The sequence below is a fragment of the Helianthus annuus genome, chromosome 5 (assembly GCF_002127325.2).
Source record: "Helianthus annuus cultivar XRQ/B chromosome 5, HanXRQr2.0-SUNRISE, whole genome shotgun sequence".
NCBI classification, from domain to species: domain Eukaryota; kingdom Viridiplantae; phylum Streptophyta; class Magnoliopsida; order Asterales; family Asteraceae; genus Helianthus; species Helianthus annuus.
Genome location: NC_035437.2, coordinates 96287649 through 96314751, shown reverse-complemented (window position 1 = coordinate 96314751; position 27103 = coordinate 96287649). Strand labels below are relative to the sequence as shown.

The following is a 27103-nucleotide window of genomic DNA, read 5'->3' as shown; positions in this document are numbered from 1 at the left end:
TGCAAGCTGGTCACGTGGGTAAATCCAATCGGGTCTTGGCTATCATTATCATATACATTGGATTCGAAGGAGGGTAGGGAAAATGTCACAGAATAGTAACCAAGTTTTAAAAGTGTTTTAATTAGGTCACTCATATCGTTTTTTGTCCTAATTAGATAATTTAACATTCAAATCAAGCCAAGCCATGTCCTTTATTACACATAGTCTTACTTTTTCTTAAATCTTTTCTATTCTTTCCTTAAATGAAATTTGAGAACATAAGGCTTAAAAGAGTCATTAAAAATTCAACGAGTAAAATAAAGAAAATAAAATGGATTGAATGAAGAATAAAGAAAATAAAATGGAATGAATAAAACTTGTGAAGAATGGAAGACATGCAAGTTCGTCACGTGGGGAAAATCCAATCGGGTCTTGGCTATCATTATCATACATATTGGATTCAAAAGAGCGGATAGGGAAAATGTCATAGAATAGTAACAAAGTTTTAAAAGTGTTCTAATTAGGCCAGTTGTATCGTTTTTGTCTTAATTAGATAACTTAACATTCAAATCAAGCAATGTCTTTCTTTCCATGTGTCAAGAAAAAAATGGAGCATAAGATGTTTGGGTCGGATTATTTTAATATAAGAAATTATATTTATTATAAATAAAAACACTTTAATTACATTAAAAATTAAAAAAAAAGTTACAATCCACGTCATCACTCAACATTAGCATCAAATAAAAGGGAAAAAGAAACAAAAATCTACATCACCCCGTTTACCTATGAAATCAATGAATAAACCCTTAATTCTAATAAAAAATAAATGTCTGGTTGGAACACTTTTAAAACTTAAATGACCTAATTGAAACACTTTTAGTATTCTACAAAGTTACTTTAGTAACATTATATCCCAAAATCTCATTGTCTTTCAGCCCTAGGGTTTCTAAAATCATCTATCATCCTCGTCCTAATCTCCCAGGCCCATAGGGTTTTCAAACCTCATCATCGTCGTCGTCTGTTGGTAAATCAAGGTTTGACCTAATAATGAAGAAATTGTTTTGAATTTCGTTAATAGTGATTGTAGTTTTTCATCTACCAAAACCCTAAAGTAACATACATAGCTCTTAGGGATTAGATAAAAAAAATATATACATATCTATCTATTTTGCATGAATGATATGGTGCAAGGAGGGTAACACTTATAACTTTTTTAGGGTTTGAACTTTGTTCTCTTTATAGTAATACTCTTGTTATCTTATTATTCTTATTGTTCCATTAGTCATGGTGTCACCCATCTTTGACCCTAAGAATCCCATTGTAGTACTCAAATTGAAACAAGTGCTTGGTCTCCTATATGAGGTACTAATTATATCTCTCCTCCCTCTTCACTTCACTTCACTTAACTTGTGTTTGTTTGTTCAATAACACTTACATTCTGTTCCTGAGACTCATTTAACAGGGGGAGGGGAGGGAAAAGAGATGAAAATATAAAAAACCATGTTCCCGAGTTTCATTTAACAAGGGGAGGGGAGGGAAAAGGGAAGAAAATATGACCAAATGTGACCATATATTCATCCTCCCAAATTGGAGAGATTAGGAGAGAAAATTTTCCTTCCCCTCCCCTCCCCTCACCTCCCCCTGTTAAATGACTCGGGAACATAGTGTTAGCGACTTTTGTTTTGGCACACACACAGTCAAGCAAGCCCTTGACAGCTGAGGAAATAGATGCACGTGTTGATGTCCAAGGCATTGATAAGGCCATCTTCTTTAAAAAATTGTCAACCTACCCAACTGTTCTTTTTCATGGACACTGTTACTCTTATAGGGTAGAGTTTTTTACGGAAATAGTGCTATATCAAACATTTAATCAAAAGTAATGCTGCTCATAGAATTATTTCACAAATAATGCTAATGCCATTACTAATGGCGATTTTTGTTGATAGTTGTAGGCTTTTCAGCTTTTGCTGATAAACATGCAGGCTTTAAAGGGATTTTGCAGGTCCTCAGCAAGCTTATCAGCCACCAATCATTTGAAAGGACCAAATCTTGCATTAACAACCAATGGTAATGGCGAAAAGGTACAAGTATCCAATATAAATGGCGAAAAGTACAAGGTTCCAATATGAATGGCGAAAAGGTACAAAGGTACAAGTAGCCATTACAAATGGCGAAAAGGTATAAAAGGTAAAAGGTAGCCATTATAAATGGCGAAAAGGTACATCTAGCCATTGTAAATGGCGAATTGTACAATCTTTGCAGAAAGTTCCATTTGAAATGGCGAAAAGGACCAATATGCAGAATTTTCCATTTGAAATGGAAAAATATTTAAACATATGAAGTATTGCCTCATAATATGAAGCAGGGTGAGTCGAGATATTCTGGAAAACCACATTTCACTCCCATAAATTTCAACCTTATGTAAAACCAAATTTCCCTCTGAAAATTAGATATGCTCACACAAACCCGTATTCTCCACATTCTGTAAAACCAAATTTCCCACTCTCAAAATTTCCAGATTACGCCGTTCAGAATGGCAACACGACATTTTTCTAAGCTTTAAAGTTTGTATACCTTTTAAGAAGACCGTATGTGGAGGGGAACGCTCGTTTTTTCCACCACCTTCTCAATTAGGGTATACAATAATAACGACACCCCAAATGTTTTGTGGTGCCCCTGCTGCTTTATAGATGCTTCCTACTGCTGCTATTGAGTATTCTTGCATACTCGTATTTTTTTCTTTTGGAGACACCACGTGAAGTCTGAACAAAAGACTTCACGTGGTGTCTGCAAAGAAAAAGAGACGAGTCTTCGTATGACGTGTTCCTTAGCTTTAAACTTTCTGTAGCTTTTGGTGATGGTACGTGGTCTGAGAACCATCATTCTCTGATCCGTTTTCGTTAGGTGATGACGATCACAACACATTTGAAGTCACATTTTACCCCATGTGACTTGGAGATGAAAACGTGTTGATTAGATCCTATAGTAATGTTGTGTAATGTTACTGCATCAGCGGGGATTTTGCTTAGCCTGCCCTCTCACGCGTATCCATTCTTTTGCAAATCACCAAACGTCACCGAAGTTGCAGAATCGTTACTGAAGGTGCGAGCAACCCCTTCCATATCACTTTAGGGGTCCAAGAGCCGGTTACGACCTTTCGACCTCATACAACCTCGATATCCGAAGAAGCAGGATACGAGGAAATTTATTTAGTTTCTGTTTGGCACCTTCAATCTCCATTAGAAGTGCTTCGTTAAAATTATGAAGCGTTTGGTGGATCCTATAGTAATGTTGTGTAATATTGTTGAATTACTTAATAAAAAAGTTTGTTAAATTACGAAAAGGAAAGTTGTGTTGTATTGTTTTCTTTCTGTAACAATTAATTGGTGTAGATGAAAAACCTTATATTATGGTTTTGGTTTATAAGAAATATAAATTAAAACAGTGTCAAAAAATTTCATAATTCGTCCATCATAAGACAACACCTTCCAATTTATTTAATAACATATTCACCATGCTACAACAAACATCAAACAACCAACCACACACAAACTACCTCAACAACCTATTTCCAATGACGGTCTCCTCGCGATGATAGATCTGAATCTGAATCTTCCCTTGAATATGGGTTGTGCCAAACACAGGACCAATCTTCTTCTTCTTTTTCTTCATAGTTCCATGCATCCTTCAAGACTTCCGGGTCGTAATCCTCCTCCGGGTTAGGGTTGAAACTGTCACACCCCAACCGATGGCGGAATCATCGGGGCGCGACACTAGGCGAATCAGATTGCTCAAGAGAATTCATAACGACTATATTGCGATAATATTCATTACATTTGTTATCCCATACTAACAAACAATACAATCACATAAGTTATCACAGATTTCTTGTCCTCTCGAACAATTCAAATCCGACAACCTAGATTTTAGGTGGGTTTCTAGACTTCCTAGCTTGATTTGATGTAGACTTCGACTAAACCTGCAACATACGTTAAAACATTGTCAATACAAAAGTATTGGCGAGTATACAGGTTTGATATGTAATAGCATATTAGATTTTAAAGTGCTGCGAATTTCCACATGCGTAAATGTAATACACGACATATATACTCACAAAACTGATACTACCAACTAAGTCCTCGATGCTCGATTCTTCGATGGCATAACTAGACCCCGTCGGGCGAAATAGTACTATACTAGTCGTGGTGGGACGTCACGAGTATAAGTCCTAGCATACATGCAACTAGCATCATGTATATCTATGCAAACAGTTATTCTCAAGTGATAAATTGACAAATTGAATCATTCGTTTGGTAAGTTCGATTTATAAGGAACGTATGTTACACCCAAAATTCGATAAAAAGGGGTCAAGTATACTCACAGTGCGTATTTGGTTGGATTGACGGGATAACGCCTGAGAATGCCCTGATTTCAGACTCATTGCATGAGTATTGGATTATGCGCTAAATGGTATCGGAATACACGAAATTGGACGATAGTTAGGTCGAAAGTTGGCCCATTCGGATGGATGGCTCGATCGAATGGGCTATTCGATCGAATGGGCTGTTCGATCGGATGGGCTGTTCGATCGAATGGCCTGTTCGATCGAATGGTCCGTTCGATCGAATGGTCTGTTCGATCGAATGACCTGTTCGATCGAATGGGCTGTTCGATCGACTGGCCCGTTCTGCTGTTTTCGAAATTTTTTTACATGCTTTCGATGGTTTTGGTCGAGACGTTTTGCTGTAACGTGTTGAACAACTGAAACCCCATCAATTCCGACTTGTTCTAACGGCCGGGAATCACCCCGTTCCATCAGAACCAGCCGTTCTTGGCGGTTTTTCCGTGTTTAACCCGAAATTGGTCGTCTCATCGTTAAGAATCAGATCTTTGACCAACACGACACTAAGAATGAGTAGAAGGTCGGTATAAGCTCTGGTTCTACCATTTTTAAGTATAGATCTGATGTGAAAATCTTGATTATTCTTGCGGAAATTCTTAGATCTGAGTTATTCTTGGTGGAATGAGGCCAACACTTGAAGTTCATAGGAACTTCATGATGACATCACTCTAGAACATCTCAAATCCATAACTTCTTGATTGGAAAACATAGATTTAGGCGAGGTTTATGTAAAATTGTATGGAAACCATTCGGATCTGAGTTGTTCTTCATGGGATGACATCACCTTTGAAGAACTCCATGGTGACATCACCCTAGAACACTCCAAATCCGTTGATTTCACGGTTAAAAGTTGAGATTTGAAAGGTAGAAAGGTGAAGGAATGCATATAGATCAAGGAAGTACAAGATTTGAGTTAAAAACTTACAAGAATCGCGAGGAATCAAGAGATTAAGGGGGCTGGAACGTCTTGGTCGAGCAGCAGTAGTAACAACAAGTGTTTGGGGTGAATGAGGGGTATTTATAGGCAAGGGAGGAGGGAAAAGGAGAAAAAGTGGGCTGGATCGGTTGGCCCGCTCGATCGGCCAGCCTAACCGATCGGCTGGCCTATCCGATCGGCCGGTCCCAGCCGTTCGGCTGGCCCGTTCGATCGGCCGGCCCAACCGAATAGCTGGCCTGTCCGATCGGCCGGCCCAGCCGATCGGCTGGCCCAGCCGTTCGGCTGGTCCGTTCGATCAACTGGCCCAGTCGTTTGGCTGGCCCATCCGTACGAAAGCCTTTCGATCCTCGTTTTTGGTGCGTTGCGATAGTTTGGGCCACATTTTCATATATTCATATTATTATTTATTTTATTTACTATAATTAATCACGAAAGGGTCGCCTATACGCATCTATTTACCCAATATTCGGTGCGATGATCGAGTTACGCGTGCCTTCGAGTGCGTTCTTCGACGTGATGTGCCACAATGATTATCGGGGTACTACTTTGCCCGTATTGCCGTCATCGTCACGATGGCTGGAGACATGGTACTCTCCCGATAGTCTTTGTTAGCGTTGCTTGTTTACGTTTTGACACCTCACGGATATCAAGGAGGGTAGATTGAGCCCTCACTCAACGTCATCGTGAGTGTTATGATTTATGAAAATAGATTTGTAATAGCGATAGAATATGCGTAATTATTCGATTATACTTCGATTTAACGATATATCTGATATAGTTACATTATGATCCGAATTTCTGGTGCTAGGCGTAACGAGTGTATCGAGTAGTAACAACGCACGAAGGTGCGGGTTGTTACAGAAACTAAGTTCTTCCTTAGTGGCTTCACGACCCTTGTTAAGAACAGGATTCACTTCAGCTGGCTTGTGCTTCCCATCTACATCTTTATCTTTCTGTTTGGCAACCTCCCGACTAACAACAACAGTGGTAGAGGAACTTCCTTCACCGGCAGGTTTCGATTTGTTTTGTTCACGAGAATCGTGTAGCTTTGAGCCATGCTCTATACAAGCTTAGATGTCTTCCTTTGACATTACACCGTTTTGAAAATAGGAGAACGGAAGTAAACGCTTCTTACCCCGGTCATCCATTTCCACACTTGTGGAGTATTGGTGAGTTGCTTTGGTATTTATAGATGTAAAGTTGGCTAACTCCATTTTTTATTTTTATTAAAAAATAAATTGTTTGTATTTACATTTTGTATAATTGTGTGTAGTATACTATTTTATTATTTTCTAATAAAAGCGATCAAATTCCTCCAATGTTAGAATTTTACTTGATTGTTTTGGAAACAAAACATAACTTCATAGTACAAGTTAAATCCCAACAAACATAGCCGAATGACAAGCAGACAAATGATACAGATAACATATTATTAAAACGAGGAACCTGCACTAGTTCCGATTAAACAAACAGCGGTACAGCGGCATGTTACATATATCATGGAAAATATTTATTGTTTTATTACACATTTCCCGGTGTAAAACGGGCTGCGTAAAACTCATCTGCCATATGTCGTCTATACTTCGCACAAGCCTCTTCAAGATCTTTCTCAACATTGACTTGCTCGTCGTTCACTAGGTTTGTCAGTAACATACAAACTAAAACCCCTGAATTAGCGCCTGGGTTTTCCTTACACTGCTGGCAAACTTCAGTATGTGTGACCATTGTTTTTTCGACGAATGGGCGTCCTGAATGTTCCCAGTACGAAATTTGGTCCAAAAACGATTTGAATAATGCTTCAAATTTTACTAGGGTTGGGTAAACCCTAACTTGAATCAAGTTTGATCCATCAGAACTGGTTGAACCAGACGTTCCAGTGAAGTACAATGTAAGGTGAAGTGTCCGCATATCAACACGAACAATGAAGTGTCCGCATATCAACACGAACAATGAACCAGTCTTGTAGCTCGACACATATTGGAATATAAACCTAAGATACGAAGTTGTTAATTGAAATATTTAGGCCTAACATTTGCTTCCAAAAAATATATATATTAATTACGGTGTTACCGTATCAATGTCCCAAAAAGGAGGGTAGTGTTCCTTCAATCCAATGGCAAAAGGTAAGGCACCGTGGTTTGGTTTCTCGCACAAAAGGTCCAGAAATTGCGGTGGGAGAATGGTCCATGGAGACAACTGCTCTGGTTTTTTAGACTTTTTAATTAAAATCCACCAGAACCTCATCATTCTGGTGACCCAACCATCGACATGCTATAGGGTGGACAGTTATATAATACAGGAATGACAACACTGACAACACTGTTTTACCATTCAGTGCACAACAAAACTATAACTCTCTTGAACCACAAACCATACGTCACTTTGTTGTTCCACAACCCAATGACAACACTGTTTTGCCATTCAGTGCACAACACACAATCCGTCCCGACCCTTCACCCCTGACCAACATCCATACCCACCCCGAGATGTTCAACACGAACCTCAAATTCGTACCTCCTTCATGCAACGACCTCAGGGTCCCTCGATCGTACGAAACCCAAATCATACGTCGTCAAGTGTTTCACAACCACGCCTCCCGATATGTAGGTATGGATGCATCTTCAGAGATTTGTGCAAGCACCAATACGACAGTGATCGTGCCTATAATGCATTATCAGACGACGCTGTCGTTAGTGATGACCCATGGGAAAATTATTACAAGACTGATAGCGATTCCGATTCATCCTTTTGATTCCAGAGCAGAGCATGAATGAAATAAAATGCAAGGTTGTGTTTTGGTAGATGTATTTTGTGTTGTGTAATTTTCAGAAATTTTAAATAAAACTGCCTAATGTTAGTTGTTCTTAATTATGTTTTTTCGGTCATGTGTTTTCCTGTTCATTCCCCTGAGGTTAACATATACTTGCCTTCGTGCCGGCCGAGGGGGTTTCACGGGCGAGATACGGCACCCCAAAAGTCCCATTTCGGTCATTTTTGAAAACGGTGAAAAATGGCGATTTGGGGTTCTTGGGTGGGTTTTTCTGTAAGGAAAACACCATCCGACGACCCAAACCCATGTGTTTTCCTGTTCATTCCCCTAAGGTTAACATATACTGGCCTTCGTGCCGGCTGAGGGGGTTGCACGGGCGAGTTACGGCACCCCAAAAGTCCCATTTCAGTCATTTTTGAAAACGGTGAAAAATGGCGATTTGGGGTTCTTGGGTGGGTTTTTCTGTAAGGAAAACACCATCCGACGACCCAAACCCATGTGTTTTCCTATTCATTCCCCTGATGTTAACATATACAGGCCTTCGTGACGGCCGAGGGGGTCGCACGGGCGAGTTACGGCACCCCAAAAGTCCCATTTCAGTCATTTTTGAAAACGGTGAAAAATGGCGATTTGGGGTTCTTGGGTGTGTTTTTCTGTAAGGAAAACACCATCCGACGACCCAAAGCCATGTATTTTCCTGTTCATTCCCCTGAGATTAACATATACTGGCCTTCATGCCGGCCGAGGGGGTTGCACGGGCGAGTTACGGCACCCCAAAAGTCCCATTTCGGTCATTTTTGAAAACGGTGAAAAATGGAGATTTGGGGTTCTCGGGTGGGACCATTATATTAATACAAGGAAAACACACCCCTACGGCGTACATGCTTACATTAATACGAACCAGTACAATTGGTAAACTAAACATAACGTTAATACAAGGAAATACGTTAATGATAAACAAAAGACAATAAAACACACTGCTAATCATTGGTGATGGCTTGTACATGCATTCCTCTTGTGACCTCTTTGATGGCAAATTCCACATCTATACTTTCTTGTGTGCTCGGGCCAATCCATCTCGTTGTGAATACGCCTTGACTTCCTTCTACCACGTTTAGTGGTTATTCTTGACGTGTTTGGTTTTATTTTCCAAGCTGGTTCTACCCATGTTTTTGGGTCGTCTAATGGAAAAAACTCACCTGTGTACTGCGCCTTGTAAGCAGCATTATAGTATATCTTATTAATGGTGTTGTGTGGTGAGTCCCCTCTGTTTTGGCTGACTGTGATAGCATGCGAGCAAGGAAACCTCTGCATTTGCCACTTACCACATGTGCACGTTTCTTTGTAGTACTCAACAGTGTAATCGTTGCCTCCGCATTCATTTGTCTGTATCTTTGATATAACTCGGTACCTTCCGCTAACGTAACTGTACTCTTGTAATCGATGGTGTCTCAAATTTTAATAACGAATTTGATACCATTCGTACCTATACGGAGCTAACCGGGTTCTACAATTGTGGGCAACCTGGTTGTTCATTAGAAAATGCTCCACCGTCTTGTCGAAAGTACGCTCAATGATGGCCTTTATCGGCATCATCCTAATCCCCTTCAGCGCATGGTTAAAGCTCTCCGATATGTTAGTCGTTAGTGTTCCCCAACGACGATTGTTTCTATCGTGTACAAGAGTCCACCTATCCTCGCCTATCTCCTCCAAATACTCCCACGCCTCTGGCAGGATGCCCTTCATCAAATCGACTGAATGATCGTACTTCCTTTGTTGTGTGGTGCTACCAATATCCTAACAAAGTTCCTTTAGCTCTTTTATCTTAAACTTCTGCGTCAGGTTGCTTCGAATGTGCCGAAGACAGAAACGATGAACGACATTTCGTCGCCATACTGCAAGATTACTAACTGCGTTAATAATACCCTTGTGCCTGTCGGATATAACACACAGTTTTTTCCCGCGGTGCCTTGCGATGTGTTCCCACAGATGGTGGAAAAACCAAGTCCAACTTTCCACCGTCTTTTCGTCAACAATTGCAAAACATAGTGGAAGAATCAAATTGTTTGCATTTTTTGTGATGGCAATTAGTAACTTTCCCTTGTATGACCCCTTGAAGAAAGTACCATCAACAGATATAACTGGCATGCAATATTGAAATGCAGTTATCACCGGCCCGAACGCCCAGAACACGTATTTAAAAGTTTCGATCTCGGACGAACCATTGGGTTCGTGTAACCATTCAACAACAGTTGTAGGGTTACGCTTTTTTAATGCGTCAACGTACGTCGGTAACTCCCTAAAGTTAGTTAGCCAAGAACCGTAAATCCTCTCGACTGCATCTTGCCGAGCCCGCCACCCTTTGCTATAAGAAATATCAACACCCATACGGTCTTTTATATGTTCCTGAATGCTCTTCACCGGAAATGCGATGTCGTCACATATGTGGTGAAGGATTCGTGTTACAATATCCTTAGATTTCATACATCTGTTGCTGTTACCCACTACTGTCCCGTAGCAGTTGTGTGAGTCAACCCATCTAGTGAGTTGCCACATGCTGTCACTGGTCTTCCTACGGGCATTAGCATACCACGCACAAGGCGGCCGAGTGCGAAGATTAATGTTGCACTTCGGGTTTGTTGTGTAGCATCTTGCTCTCCATTTCTTTGTTGTGCTTTCAACAACATACATCTCTTTGTTATATTCAATATTCCATGAACGAATGCCGAGCATTAACTCTTCTTTACTTGAAAAAAAACATACCATTCCGAACAACGTGTGGGAGTTGTGCACTCCAGAAATCCATTTCGTCATCTTCATCCCGATCAATAGGTTCGTATTCTCTTAAACCTTCAGGGTATACAAATTTGTTTTCGTTACCTTGTGGAAGTTGAGGTGTGTTACTAGACTCATACTGAGCTGGAATTTCAGGTTCGGGCACAACACCATCCGAATCAGAAGACTCATCTGAATGCGGATAGGCTTTAGATTCTTCAATGGTTGGGGGGTTCTTCCTCATCGGATTCTTCATCGTCGTAACGCGATGACGACCCTTCTAGTTTGTTAACGGTAGGTGGACAAGTTCAGCCTGGTCAAGAGAGGTGTAATGTTGTAGCATGCTCTGTTGGGTGACATCTTCTGATGCGGTAGTAAAACCCCGTAACAGCTCCATACAACTAGGCTGGTGGAATGATTGTATTTGCTCAACGATAACATGAACGTTAGGTTGAAACCTTTGTTCATTCATCGCTAGGTAATACAACACCTCTAGGCTGTGGTCGCTAAAGATCTCTGACGATTGAGAAAACCCTTGGTGAGTGTAGAGTAATTTTATAGTTAACCTATAAAATTCCGTTTGAATTTGTAAGTGAAGACATATCAAATCCACAAATTCTTCAAATGAGAGCTTCGATTGAATGATCATTGTGGTGTATCTTGTGGTATTATCACATACAACGTTTCCGTTTTCATACGAAACATCCCCCCCCCCAGTACAATTGAACAAATATTGGTGCAAACATTAGAGCATGTAATGAGGTTGTGATGTAGATAGGAGGAATTGGGTGGTTGTTGTCTTCCAAAATTCCACCCCACCCCACTATATATAGGCAGGAGGAATTGGTAGGTACAATAGTAACAATAATATAATAATAATAACAATAACAACAACAACAACAATAATAATAATAATAATAATAAATATAAAAATAATAAAAACAATAATAATAATAGTAATAATAAAATGCTAATAATACATAAAAAACCTTACAATATTAGCCATAAATTAAACCATAATGTTAAACACCTTAAACAACCAACTTCGTACTTAAACGTAAACAGGGTAAACATCAAATAACATAAACGGCTTAAACACAACGCCATTTATATAGCTCGTCTGCCATGTGGCGTCGGTAATTGACACAAGCCTCTTCGACGTCGTTTTCAATCAGCAACGATTTGTTTCTAACCAACTGCTCCATCATGTAACAAACAAGAACCCCGGCATTTGCAGTGTCACCTTTGTCTTGGGGCACATCTACTTCAACTAACCCAATAGAAACATCATACTTTGTTGGGTTGTTGGAGTTTGACCAGTAATGACTTTTTTCAATAAACCATCTGAAAAAAAAGGTTAACATCTCCATATAGTGAGCCACTTGACGACGCTTTTCATTCCTCCATCTCTTATCAGTCCAGTATTGAGTAATTACCATGGTTGGCAAATCAATACGGACAAGTAGCCAGTCTGTATGCCCAATCCATAACGGGAGACAAATATAGTCAACCTCCCAAAATGGAGGATATGGTTGTTTTCCTCTGGCCATCTCTATGGCAGATATACACTTCTCGTCTATAATATCATCAAAGAAACTAGGCGGTAACACTGTCCAACGTAGTTTTGCGGCTGGATTTTTTAAAAGCTTTGACTGTCTAATACGCATAATTCTCGTAGTCCATGCTTCAACGTGCTGTACAAGAAATAGACTCAGAAAGTTAGTTATAGTTTTCCGTAAGAAAACCTTAAATTCAAAATTCAAAATATATATTTACTATTGATGATAGCGAACGGTTGGACTGGCAACCTAGTAGGGCACCCCAAAAGTCCCTATCTAGTTTGTTTGTTTTTTTTTTTTTTTTTTTTTGTAATAAAACGAGTATGGCAAAATGGGGCATCCCCGTTGGTATAAAACTCTACAACATCCTTGGACCAGTTTTCTGATTCTTCGACTTCAACTACGAAAATCTTTCTCTCCTGGGGGTTTTCAAGTGGATTTCCTGGTTGATTTTCTGGTGGATTTTCAGGGGTTTTCTTCGAGCTCGACCCACGCATGTCTGCCGTGGATGGCCGCCTTACACGCCTCCAAATCGGGTCCGTCATTCTTGCAAACTTTGGAGCTGGTTGAGAACCAAAAGATGTGTCCATATTGTTATGCATTATATGAGTAAAGAGTTGTGGAAAGGGGTAAGGGAGTTGTGGAATAGGGGGGAGGTATTTATAGATGAATTAAGATATGTGGACGAGGTAGTGGTAATTAAAAAGATTAAAAATTTTTGTCATACAACATAATTAAATAGAATTTAAAATTTGTATTACAATATAAATTTTGTCATACAACATAATTCAAGATATACAACATAAAATCCCAAACTACGTGCCACAAGGAGGCCCCCTACCAGCGTTAGTACGTGTTGTTCTACGAAGCGAGAATACATTGACATCATCGGTGTCTGCCTCAACATTTAGGTCAATCTCTAAGTTTCTCCTTCCCGTGAATTCAGTCTCCGACACTAGTTGTTGTGTTCTTTGTACCGGTGGATTCCATAACCCGGGGCCAGTGAACGCATCCTCGTAAAATAGGATATCAAATCCAGGAGACAAAAATTGGGGTTGACTGGCTTGGTTGACGTGTGTTGACGAACCCCCCACCTCAAAATTTGGATTCGGATAGTTTATAAGCTCAGAGAAAGGTTGTGTCTGACCGAATTCCATTAGATCATTTAACCCGTCAAACGAGCCAACAGACCCTCCGCCCATTTGATTATGAGACGGGGTATGAATTTGTTCGGCTCCTGTATTTGTTTCAAAAACATTTGGAAAACGACGCATTGGAGGTCGATTCCTATGCACTTGTTGGGTAACGGGGGGGGAGTTCCTCAGCTATGGCATTCGTCTCAAACGTCGGCTAGTAACCCTCAACACGTCCAGGAATGTGAAGAGCCTGATAAGTGTCCTGCGTCATAAGACTATTATTAGGGATCGGTTGAAACATGTGAAACTGCCTCAACACCCGACTTGGAGCATGTAGTTCCACAACATTCCAACAAATAAGGTAGGTCTCGCTCCTCCAGCAACCTTCACCACTTCGACACATTTCTGGTAATCTTGAAAGAATCGCGTCATACGGGGTCCAAATGAAGTTGGTCTCTGACAAGGAATTAAATTGAGACAGGTATGCCTTCAACACGTGTGATGTTGTATCTGTATGACTCAATTTAAACTCTTGCCACCTGTAACATATATATGAAAACGTGTAAGTTTAAAAATAAACTAGTAAAAATGATAACTAATTAGACAAATAATACTACGTTGTTTAAATGCGATTACCTAGCACCATACGGTCTATTCCAGTTTATGATTCTGTCCAACTTGGGTTTTGTGCAAGGCAATCTTTCCCAGGCCCATAATTGTAACAGAAACACCGCACCACTAATCTCATGGGTTCTAATACTTGTGGCCCGGGTTAGTTGATTATACAAATAGGCCAAAACCGCACCTCCCCAACTGTACGCCCCACATATGGACAAATCTTCTAAGAAGCCTATATATCTAATATCGACCCACTGAGACCCAGAACTAGGGAATAAATGAGAACCAATTAGAAGATAAATAATCGTCCTGGAGCGTTGAAGACATTCGTGATCAGTTGGATTTTCGGGAAAAGCTATTGACTTTAAAACATTTAAAACATATGGCATGTTAATTTTTTTATTATTTAAAATAGCTTTATCCTACAAAAAAAATCCAGTTAAACTATAAAATTTTTCCTGAATCTCAGATTTTGTATAACTCTCATCAGTGCCACAAACCTCATGGCCGTCAACTTTTAAACCCCACAAGATTTCCACATCTTGTAGTGTTATCATTACCTCTCCGAATGGCATATGAAATGTGTTTGTTTCAGGCCGCCATCTTTCTACTAAGGCGGATATCAACCCATTATCAATCCTTCGGTTATCAACCATGATAACTCCAGCAAAACCAACCAAACTTATATATTCAGCTACTTTGGGTGGAAAGGGTTTTTCCTGCCGAATAAAATTCCATAGCTTCTCGTTTCCTCTTCTAATTCATAATAACCCATCGTCTGCCAATGTCGTAGGATCCAAAAAAATGTAATCGGCTCTGTGGTCTCCCGTACCACTAAGAAACAACAGCTCCCTGTTTAGGGGACCACCACTATAACGAATCGCCATTACAAATGGAGAATTGGTAAAAAAAATAATTAAGATACTTTATAAAACTTAGAAAATGTGGTGGGAAAAGTGAGAACTTGAACAATGGTCGCCTAGAATGAGACTGATGGAAAAAATGCGGACTTTTTATTGGCAACAATGGTCCTCTACAATAATCCTATTTTTTAACTCCTTTCCAGAACTTTTCAGCAAATTTTCAGGTTTTGTTAACTTTTCGCCAATAATATTGGCTAATTAGCTACTTTTCGCCAATTCAAATGGCAATTGTGCAGAATTGTGCAGAAAAGTTGAACTTTTCGCCATTTAAAATGGAAATTGTGCAGAAAAAGGTTCACTTTTCGCCAATTGAAGTGGCTTTTAAACAGTAAAATGGCAGAAATATATGCACTTTTCACCAATTCAAATGGCTATTGTGCAGAATTTGCAGGATTCTTCAACTTTTCGCCAATTGAAGTGGCTTTTAAACAGTAAAATGGCAGAAATATATGCAGAAAAATAAAACTTTTCGCCAATTGAATTGGAAATGTGCAGAAGTCGCCATTTCGAATGGAAATTGTGCAGAATTTCTTCAACTTTTCGCCAATACAAATGGCTTTTATGCAGTAAAATGGCAGAATTCGCCAACTCGAATGGAAACTGTGCAGCATTCGCCATTACTATCGGCAATTATGCAGAATTTCGCCATTGGTACCTGCACCGAATCATTACGTTCTGATCATTCTGATTATTCACTTACACAAGTCTAGGGCCTTTAAGAATTCGCCATTTGCAATGGCAAGGGCATTATTTGGAAATAAATCTGAACGTGGCATTATTTGTGATTAATATTTTCAAATCAGCAGCATATCAGTAAAAAACTCTATAGGGTACGCACGTGCATAGCTAATCTTGGTGTTTATTACTTATTATTCTACTAAACTTGGTGTTTCTTACTTACAGTCTGCGCGTTATCTGAGAGACGCCATGCGACTTCGACTTATAACACGTGAATTTGCAGAAGTTGATCTTAAAGACGATGATGCAACTGTCACAGTACTACAGATAAATTGTTTTATTTTCTTATCCAATTTTAGCCGACCATGATTACGATGATTGATCAACAGGAGGAGGAAGCCAAACCAAAACTGAAGAAGATCAAACTCACCACTCCTAGGTTTAGGAGTCCTGAAGGTATAGCCAGAGCTAGACAAGAAGAAGAAAAACCAGCCGGAGATTGTTGATATGTAATATGTTCTCCATAGCTGAATCGGCGACTTTGGTTTTGAGTACTCTTTTGTTAATCTAGATTTCATATATGTGTTTTCTGACAGTTGTTTGGATGGAAATATGACTTACATATGGGTATAAATATATAAACAAACATATCTTGGGAAGTTTTGTGCACCTATTTGACATCCGCACAATCGAATAGGAACTTACTTCGTCAAAAGTTATTTCCCATCATGTTATTGTTAAGTAGAATGATAGTTTCCATGTGCTTTGAATCGCCACATTTAAGTACCTTTCTTGTGATGTATTCGAAGAAGGTTGAAAAGAAAATATGCAACTCCCTTGACGGAAAATGTCGCTTGAGTGATAATGAAGCGTGGGAACCAAACGCATAATAACATTTTCAAGATAAACTTGACATCAGTCTATATGTTTCGTCTATGTAGCTCCCCGTTGGTTAAAGTAACAAATTACCACCAATTGTGTGATGATTGATGTGAAGAGATGTGGTACTTCATTAATGACGCAACCATTGTTGCAACGTCTAGAATCATGTACCATTGAGAGATCATTTGTAGCTCTGGAGTCCGATATCCATGTGTCGACTAGTCACTAGTGGACGTGTATCCGAGAATGAGGGATTTATAGATTGAGCCAATAATCTAAACTTGATTCCATGTTGGCCCTTTCTGACCATGATGAGCCAAAGCCATATTGGATCAGCCGAAAATAATCATGACCAACCCACTAGGAATCACTTGGCGTAAGACACAAAAAATAAAGCCAACTTGCTAAAAACTCAAATCTGGCCGATGCTAAACGAGCTTGAACCTGGAAATACGTTTGTTTAATCAATGAGCCCAAGCTCGAGCTTCAATATGTTTTGTGAATTTGTTAACCGTATATTTCTTAAAACTTATAAGCAACATACAACTTGCAAAGCACAGTGTACAAGATATAGCAACACGGCCCCTGATAACAAAACTTAAGCCCCTTTTAGCACATCCATATCACAGAAGCTACTTGCATCAATATATATCAGTAATGAAGTTTTATACAACATAAACCATACCAACTTCCAACAAAGATGCTGGAGGCACCTTCAACACAACATCCGGTCCCCGACAATTCCGCCTGAGAAAATTATACGCGAAATTAATCGCTAACCTCTTAGAAACCGATGATCCCTGCTTTGTTTCCACGTGCGAGTGACCGAGTATGAATGCGGTCCCACTTTGTTGTGCATCCAATAAATCTTGAAGTTCTTCTTTCATTTGCCTGTCTGTTGGCTCATCGGAATCATTATGATCATCGACGGAAAATGTCACTCGTCTTCTTATGATTTGCGGGTCCGTTTCGACTATGTCTGTTATGCTCTCGGCTGTTGGAAACCCGACAGATACACTAAAGTGTTGCATACTTTCATCTGGGTCAAAAGCCCTCGTTGTCGAAAAGTCTGAGTTCCCGATCACTGCACGCCTATACTCTCCTGATGATCTAGTTGATTGTAAGCCACCGTCTTCTCCGTTATCTGCATGAAATCAGTGATAATCACGATTCAAAATCAGAAATTTGAATTCGGTTGGTTAGAGTGAGTAAAATGCCATTTTCGTCCCTGAGGTTTGGCCAGTTTTGCGACTTTCGTCCAAAGGTTTGTTTTTTCGCTTCTTGATCCAAAAGGTTTGGAATCTTGCCATTTTCATCCAGCTCGTTAACTCCATCCATTTTTCTCAGTTAAGTCAGGGATATTTTCGTCTTTTTTTTGTTAACTTAAAGGACAATTCGGACTTTTTCACTTAAGGACTCGCTTGTACATTATGCTAAATGATTGTACATAAAGCGAAAAAAACTGAATTGTCTTTTACTTGAAAAAAAAAGACGAAAATACCCCTAACTTAATGGAGAAAAATGAATGGAGTTAACGAGCCAGATAAAAATGGCAAGATTTCAAACCTTTTGGATCCAGTTGCGGGAAAAAAAACCTTCGGACGAAAGTCGCAAAACTGGCCAAACCTCAGGGACGAAAATGACATATCTCTTCAGGTTTTTTCAAGTACAATTCGAACACGAAACACCTTTGAAGACAAGTTACGTACAGATGTTTACCTGGATCACTAGCCGTTTCGGGGTGGCTCCAGTCGTAACAGATAAAATCAGCGATCCGGTTAACAAGTTCAGATTCAAAGGAATCCACATCCTGGTGAACATCACAATACCCGTAACGCACAATACATCTGTACGACCTAAGGCTAGCGGGTCCCACACGACCCATAAGGTACCTCTCAGCTGGAGGGACAAATGGAACAGGTACAAATTTCACACAAACAAACACCAGGATACGATGAAACGCAGGCAGATTGGTCACAAACCGCGAAAAGTTAGCCGGGATACCCGACGTAAGATCCGTGAAAACAAGCCCGATCCCGGGTACCCTCGAGATACCCAAACTTTGTCCCAAAGCTAGTAACCATTCTAATGAGACCTTGTTTTGAAGGTCGAATTCGTACTTTTTGGTGGTGCCGTAGTGCCAAACGAACATTATGGTTACTAGAATAAGTGCTAAGAGAATTGGGAGCCACGCGCCTTCGCGAAACTTGACTAAAGAAGCGGAAAAATAGAGTAGTTCGATGGAACCGAAGAAGAGTAGGAAGCAAAGGGCTAAAATAGGCGGTTTATGCCAACAAAGAATGATCACCAATGATGTTAAGCACGTTGTAACCAGCATTACAGCCATAACAGCCAACCCTGCAAAAAAGTCAAATATGAAGATCGAAAATTTTGATACAATGTCTAACGGGTCAATTCGACAGGTCTTTATGATAAAACAAAAAATAAAACTATTTTTAAAAAGGGTAAACTGGTCAGAATTTGCGCAATATCTGATAAATAACTCCTTTAAAATAAACTTAATTTATTTTTGAAAATATTAAAGATTTTGCAATCATATATAAATTTTAGAGTAAAATACCAAAATCATCTCTGAGGTTTGGGTTGATTTGCTTGTTTTTTAAATGTGTGTCTATATATTATATTTAGAATTATTTTTATTTAAAGATTAAAAAATAAATTTAAAAAATCAAAAAATAAATGGGTAGATTGTCAAAATCGTCCCTGAGTTAACGACACATTTTAACAAGGTTTGTGATTCGGATGGAAACGGCAACAAAACCAAAACGTCAAACGTCCAGATACAAAAATAAGTTTTTTTTGAATGTAACAGGCAAATCAGCCCAAACCTCAGGGACGATTTTGGCATTTTACTCTAAATTTTGTAAAACTAGATATTTGACCCGTTACCCAACATGCCTGAATTACATATGTTGCCACCTTTCCCTTTAGTTCTTAAGAATCACATTTTGCTTAAATTTAACAAATTTGCTTAAATTTAAAAGTTTGTTCGTTTAGGAAGGAAGAACAAAGTTGAAGCACCGACCTGATGCGTTTCCCATGTGTTTGGTGTCCCTGAATCCAATGGTGACAGCGATGCATAGGATCATGAGAATCCAGTTGATTTCCGGAATGTAAATCTGACCATGTTTCTTGTTCGATGTATGAACAACCTTAACCCTTGGAAAACAACTAAGCGACTGACTCTGATTAATGATTGAGAATGTTCCACTGATGATTGCTTGACTCCCGACGACAGAAGCAAGAATGGCGATAAAAAGAACCGGCCACCTTACACTTTCTGCACATCATGTTTTTTAATTAGTTATGATCACGAACGTTTCTTTTTTCATGAAAGATTTTAGAGTTAAAAGAAATACTTGGCACCGAGACATAATAACTAATGTCGGTAGCTATATCGTGATTTTTAGACAAATAAGCCGCTTGTCCCATGTATCCTAGTATTAACGCAGGATAAACCACGAAGGTGAAAGCAATCTGCACAACATGTTATTGGTTAATAGACATGTCGACATAACATCAAGAGTACACGAATGGTCCCTCTGGTTTACCCAAATTTCGGATTTGAACCCTAGCCTTCCAAAAGTACACGGATGGTCCCTGTGGTTTGCACTTTGTAACGCAATTAGTCCCCAGCCAACAAATCTAAAGGTTTTCGCATGTCCAAGTTAGGGACTAAATGCGTTATAAAGTTCAAACCATACATGTACTTTTGGAAAACTTTGGGGACTAAATGCGTTACAAAGTGCAAACCACAGGGACCATATGTGTACTTTTAGAAAACTAGGGACCACATCCAAAATTTTGGTAAGCTACAGGAACCATCCGTGTACTTTACTCTAAAATTAATAATAGAGGTGGCGATCAAAAGGGGTGATTTTGGGCTAGGTCAGGTCGTGCCACAAACAAACACTTTCTGACCAATTTTATAAACTTTTTATAGATGATTCATGCATTAAATTTTGAGTAAATCTGAACAAATGAATCTCACATGTGGGGTCCATTTGGTCAGATTTAACCACAAAAAATTAACTGAGTTAGGGCTAAAGGACATAACTTGCAAGGGTTTGCAAACATCGAGTACGTTTTCTGTAATTATTGAAGACAAAGGATACAATTTGCAATAAGTGACATAGATAAAGGACGATTTTTGTGATTTACTCTTAAATTTTCCATATAGGAAATATTGATGAACACAAAATGTACCTGAATTGCAGCATATGAGAAGTGACCAAGATCCGCAAACATTGCTTCCGAACCTATAAGTACAAATGATCGGCTAAGTTGAATCATTGTATTTGACCTCAAAAGTCAAACAGTGCCTAATGCATGAAGGTTTACCTGTAATGCACAATAAAATGCCTCCCAAAGACATCCACCCTCGTTTTTTTGTTTTCTTCAAAAACTTATACATGTAATACGGCGAAAGAGCTTTGTAAACATGTGGGTTCCAAAAGAATATGTTATATAATCCGAGTCCACTGATGCATAGCAGCCATAACAGCACAACTGGAGCAAAAAGGAAACCAACTCGATGTGTGCCATAGTGTTGCAGTGCAAATAAGCACACTAATATGATGCAGGTAATCGGGATCACAGCATCTGTAAATAAAAATAGTTTTAAAATATGCACTTACACTTTTAATGGTGTGGTGTGACTATTATTTAAACGTAATCAGCTTATAGTGTTTGGATAAACGAATTCGGCTTCTTATTATCTAGAGTATTTTGTCAAATATTAGTTAAGTTTCAAACCAGCTGAATGTAAAGTGAAATGACCTATTTAACCCTTAATCCTGTTCAACAAGATGACTCTCTTTTTTCACAAAAATGTCCTTTTGGTCACAAACAATTGATACCCACTCACATTCATGATGTTCTTTGGACATTGATAGCTCAAGCCCAGATACCGCAGAAAAAACTGCAAATTTGAGAAACAAAATATGTTAATAATGCATAAAAGTAAACACGGGATTTCAAAAGTTTAAAAACGATTGAGTAAAGTACACAGATGGTCCCTGTGGTTTGCACTTTGTAACGTATGTAGTCTCCAACTTTTGCCAAAAGTACACGGATGGTCCCTGTGGTTTGCACTTTGTAACTCATTTAGGCCCCAACGTTTAGTGACTACACGCATTACAAAGTGCATAAGGGACCATCCATGTACTTTTGCCAATAGTTAGGAACTAAATGCGTTACAAAGTACAAACCACAGGGACCATCCATGTACACTAAGGAGTAAATCCAAAATTTTAGTTAACCACAGGGACTATCTGTGTACTTTACTAAAAAAATTACGATTACCAGAAATAACTGGTGTAAGAACTCCATCTCCAATTACCATACAAGTGCCAAGAAGAACCAAGATTAGTAAAGCTGTATGCAAAGTTTTGTGCTTTTCAAGCAATGTTTTCAGTTTTGACCCGTTTTCGGTTTCTGGAGGTTGCTTCAGTTTATAAGTTGAGAGTGATTCATCAGCAATTTGTTTGTTTGGTAGCAGGCTTACTTTAGCATGCCGACATATTGAGGAATAAAGGGCAAAAGTTCCACCTATACATTCATCAATAACAGGGTTCAATTTGGTTTACTGCAAGCTAAAGGTGACGATTTCAACCCGCTCATATGGTTACCTTCACCGTTATCGTCGGCTCGAAGGACGATAAAGACGTATTTGAACAAAGGGACAAGAGTTAAAGTCCAGAAAACAAATGAAAGCACCCCAAAAATCTCTTCATTTGTTTCCGAGTGATGAATGTCTTCTGCAAATGTGCTTTTGTAAACATATATAGGGGAAATGCTGAGGTCTCCATAGACTACACCAAGACTCTGATAAGCTAACACCAATGTTGTCCTCCAAGAATCCTTCTAAATGCAATTTATTTAACAAACACATAAATATTTTTTAGTTTTTATAACTTTTATCAGATTTTTAAAGTAAAAGCCACACAAAGATTGGTTATATAGCAAAAAAAAAAAAAAAAAAAAAAAAAAAAAAAACTTGATTTTTTTATTTTATTTTAACTAACTAACTAACTAACCAATGGTTTTGTAAAAATCTAAATAAGGACAATAAAACTAGCAGCCAATATCATTTTTTTTTTTTTTTTGTAATATAAAAAGTAGTAATTCCAAAATTTGGTGGGCAGACCTTAGAATTTCCCCAACACTTTCTGTCTCCAAGATCCATGCTATGCTTCTCAGAACTGCTAACTAAATGCAGATGCCAGCTGAAACAAAAGATATATAAATTTGCATTATTCTTTAGAGATAATTACTCAAACAAAAAAGAGGATTACATTACAACACTTACACAAAGAAATCAAACAGTGACCCACTTGAAATCTATTAACTAAAAGTGAAAAGCCAAAAGGGATCAAAGCAAAAGACAAGATGATGCAGAATCGAATCAAAAAGATTGTCTTTTTGAACAAGTAAACTTACAAATTCTCTCTACATGACTAGATGATACTTTCTTGAATAAAAATAAGTCTCAATGACGCCACTAAATCAACCAGTTCCCTTGACCACTCAAGAATTAAATATTCTAACACAAGTAGTGTTAAAGAATTAAAAAAAATTCAAGATTTTAAATGCTTAGTTCACCCTAAAATTAGTAAGAAAACCGGAGAATGTTTGGCAGACGGCAAGAAGAAACAAGAAAACCAAAATCACATGACTCAACAGAAATTGCATTATCATGTTCAGAATTTAATGCTGCTTTCAAGGGCAAATTTGGCCACTTATCTCTAATAAAATAATAAAATAAAATAATAATATAATGAGTAAATTACATTTTTGGCCCCTGTGGTTATGTCATTTTTACTATATTAGCTCAAAATAAGAATTTTTAACATAGCTGACCCCATGGTCTCTATAACTAACCATTTTGGCCCCTAAGTCTTGAGATCATGAGGGCCAAAATAATTAGTTATAGAGTTCATGGGGGCCAAAATGGTTAGACTTAGGGGCCAAAATGGTTAGTTAGAGACCATAGGAACAGATATGTTAAAAATTCTTATTTTGTGCTAATATAGTAAAAGTAATATAACCACAGGGGCCAAAAACATAATTTACTCTAATATAATAATAATCTCTCACACACATACACATTAAAAGCAAACAGTATGTCTTCACGTGGGTTAGTGAGAGAATAAAAATTCCTAACAATGTGACAAAGTACCTAAATAATAGTTAATTAGAGTGTATAATATTGGGAAAAAATCTAATAACCAAACCCAAAATAGACCCTGTGACAAGAAATTATACCTAATGTTGGAAAAAAAGCCGTCCCAACTAACAATAAAATATGATCCTACAGAATTAATGTTTATTTAAGTCTTTTGGATGATAAAATAACTTTTTTTGTGCATATACATCAACCTAAATAAGTTTGCATTACCATGTAGACAAAATAAGTCAAATCTAACATTTTTTAGACCTTTGCATCATTGATTTGTTTTTTTTTTTCCTTTTGTTCGTTACAAACATGTAAATTTCAAAAGACCAATAGAACTTATGAGTAAGGGCATTTTAGCATTTTGACGAAAAAATTAAACTGAACATGCAAATTTCTAATAAATTTTTAAAAATGGAAGAAAAAAAAAGTTACAAATGTTATACATATGAATATATAACATTTCAAACTGTGTATGAAGTGCAAATCCACCTAACCAAACCGTAAAGTTGTAAACCATTAACCAAATGGTGCAAATCTAAAACCAGGCAGGTTCCTCTTGATATACTTGAAATTTTGAAAGCATGTTGTATTAGTGGACTAGTGGTCCAAAAGTTGCTTATAGTGTCACTTTCTACATATCTCCCGAGCTACGACTGTTCATAAAGCAAAAGGTCACAACCTCATTAATCAGAGTGGAATACAACAGTCCAGAAAAACGAGTGATAGCCTTTTCACATTTCCATGTAATATTGCTTTTGACCAAAAAAAAAAAAAAAAAAACTTGGTTACATTACAAGTCAAGCCAAACTAAGGGTATACGGGGCACCAGCGGGGAGTGGCCGCGGTGACCCAATTCCCCCAGCGGGAACACCGCCGCCATCCCTGCGGTGACCCAATTCGGGGTGTGGACTCGGGGCATATTCACCGATGAAGGAGAGGGGGTGATGGTGGGCCAGCCTCTTCTCAAACCAATCAAATTATTCCTTTTTTTTTAATAAAAAGCCAAGTCACCTAATAGGGGAGTGGTGCCATCAAATTGGGGTATGAGGGGAGTTTAAGAGGGGAGTTGACGTGGCACACGAGGATTGGTTATGCGTAAGAGAGGGGACTCCCCTCTTAGGGGAGTGCCCCTTACACCCTAAAACTCTATTTCTAAAGCTTAAGTTGGAGCTCAGCTCGTCTTCAAGCATAACTTTTCTTGTATATTTATATGCCCTCAAAAGACGTGGTGTAGTGGTAAATGTGCATTTTCAAACATAACTTTTATTCTATATAAATTAATTTGTATGTACTCAAGGTACATGGTGTAGTGATAAAGGTGCATATCCTAATTAAAAGGTGAATGGTTCAAATATTGCAAAATAATGTGGTGTAGGTTGGTAATAAAAGAAGATTAGGATTGTCGTTATAAAAAAAATTGTAATTTATAATTATAACTTTTATGTATAACAAAATTTTTAATTATTATTATCATATGTTTATATAATATATATTTAGGCTTGCTTCGAGCTTGACAAATGAAGTTCGGTCTCATATTTGTTTATTAGAAAACTTATTTTTAAGCTCTAGCTCGTTTAAACTTGATAAGAACGAGCTGCTTGGATCATTTACAACCCTAAAAGAAACAGATCGTAATAATTTGCATTTCATGACAAAGTTCATATTAATCCTCATCTTACATTATTAATAATCAGTCTATAACAAGGAAATCGAAATAAACAGTTTGAAAATTAGGTCACAGTAAATCAAACATATAACACGCATCAAGTGATAACAGATAATTATGTTCATAGATTGTTGAGCAAGAACACGGAACTTACTGTTGCTATACGAACCGGAAGTCATGGTAGCAGACATAACGCACGCCATTAATGCAGTGATGTAGGTGGTAAATTCGCTCATTAAAAGCAGAAACAAATGATTGTTGTTGTTGTTAATAATAAGCCAATCGTTTTATCATTGAAAATTGATGGTGGATGATCCACCATTGCAGAGTGTAAAGTGAGGTTAGGGACGAATACACAACGGGAATCTCTGCTATTATTATATTAATGCAGATATGTGGGGTTATTTAGACCAGCGTCTTCGAAAATCATAAAAAAGAATTTGGTCCTATGCAAGATAAAAAATTTGGGCCCTATTCATTAATGATTATGTTTCTTTATTAATTTGAGTCAAGTCATTAATCCATTACACAATAAAATAGTTGGGTTTATAAATTTGATTGACAAAAACACTTGGTCTTTAAGGTTTTTGATTCATAAATTCACTAACAAAAGTTATTTTTTATAATAATAAACCAGTCTAATTTATTAAAATCATTAATAATAATAGTAATAATAATAATAATAGTGCACTGCAATTCAGATTATGTAAATTTATTTATAAGTCTAATAATGCCCTGAATGCTATGAATGGGCTTCAGGGCCCAACCATGAAACCAAAAAAAATATGAAAAAAACAGATGGATTGTTGGTATCGAACTGGAGACTTGCATATTAAAGGGGAAGCACAGAACCATTCGGACTACAACAAGCATCTAGTTTTTATTCTGACTATAATATTTTATATAAACAAAACGAAAAAAATTATGGGCCTTAAAAGTTTTTGGGCCCTGCTCGGTTGCACGACCTGCACACCTTTTGAGCCGGGCCTGATTTAGACGGTGTTTGGGGTTGAGTTTTGAAAATAGATTATGCGTTTTGAATAATCAGAATCAGATAATTAACTGTAATAAAACGTGATGTTGAAAGATAGTGTTTGGATTTGATTATATTTTGCTTGATATCACAATAATCAGATAATCAACTATTTGAGTGTTTGGCAAATATATATTTAAAAAAATAAACAAGTGAAAATACTTTTCTAAACGCAAATAATCAATTTTGGAAAACTGCGTTTTGTTGCAGTAGGGGGGGGGGAGCTGCTTTTGGAAAACTGCGTTTTGTAACTTTCTAAACGCAAATAATCTATTTTTTTTTTAATTTTTTTTTACCCAAACACTCAAAACTGATTATTTACGATTTCAAAACTCAATAATCTAAAAATCTCCTTCAAAACTCAACCCCAAACACCCTCTTAATCATTTCTGTTTTTTATTTTCACAATTATTTTCTCGAGTTCCCTCCCTAGTGTGATGTAGAGGGATTTCAGATATCTGTACAAAATTTATAATTTGTTTAGTGTTTACAATAGTATATCAGATTTAATCATACAACTTATAAACATAAAGTTACGAGTTACATA

General features: G+C 37.9%; 1 protein-coding gene across 8 annotated transcripts; it reads right to left on the bottom strand.

The window, feature by feature from the left end:
* Window positions 1-17153: 17153 nt before the first annotated feature.
* Window positions 17154-25786, bottom strand: LOC110922944 (potassium transporter 2). 8 transcript variants are annotated; one of them, XM_022167140.2, is made up of 11 exons: window positions 25678-25786; window positions 22829-22907; window positions 22311-22542; window positions 21985-22230; window positions 21548-21601; window positions 21022-21282; window positions 20887-20939; window positions 20040-20157; window positions 19706-19960; window positions 18379-19017; window positions 17154-17803 (listed from the first exon to the last, which is right to left on the bottom strand). In XM_022167140.2, exons 2-11 carry the CDS (start codon window positions 22865-22867, stop codon window positions 17325-17327), a joined length of 2376 nt encoding a protein of 791 aa, XP_022022832.1. In that variant the 5' UTR covers window positions 22868-22907; window positions 25678-25786; the 3' UTR covers window positions 17154-17324. The 8 variants fall into 8 exon arrangements, with proteins under 8 accessions (XP_022022832.1, XP_022022828.1, XP_035846088.1 ...); XM_022167136.2 differs by having other exon boundaries at window positions 22311-22545; window positions 25678-25696; XM_035990195.1 differs by lacking the exon at window positions 25678-25786 and adding an exon at window positions 23285-23388 and having other exon boundaries at window positions 22311-22545.
* Between the last annotated feature and the right edge of the window lie 1317 nt (window positions 25787-27103).

Excerpts from the sequence above, each read along its gene's own strand:
- LOC110922944 (XM_035990195.1), bottom strand. The coding sequence starts at position 23,379 with ATGATAATGCAATTTCTGTTGAGTCATGTGATTTTGGTTTTCTTGTTT. Across the intron at positions 22,908-23,284 it reads GGTTTTCTTACTAATTTTAG|CTGGCATCTGCATTTAGTTA; the intron begins GGTGAACTAAGC and ends CTTTTGTTTCAG. Across the intron at positions 17,804-18,378 it reads CGAAACGGCTAGTGATCCAG|ATAACGGAGAAGACGGTGGC; the intron begins GTAAACATCTGT and ends GATTTCATGCAG.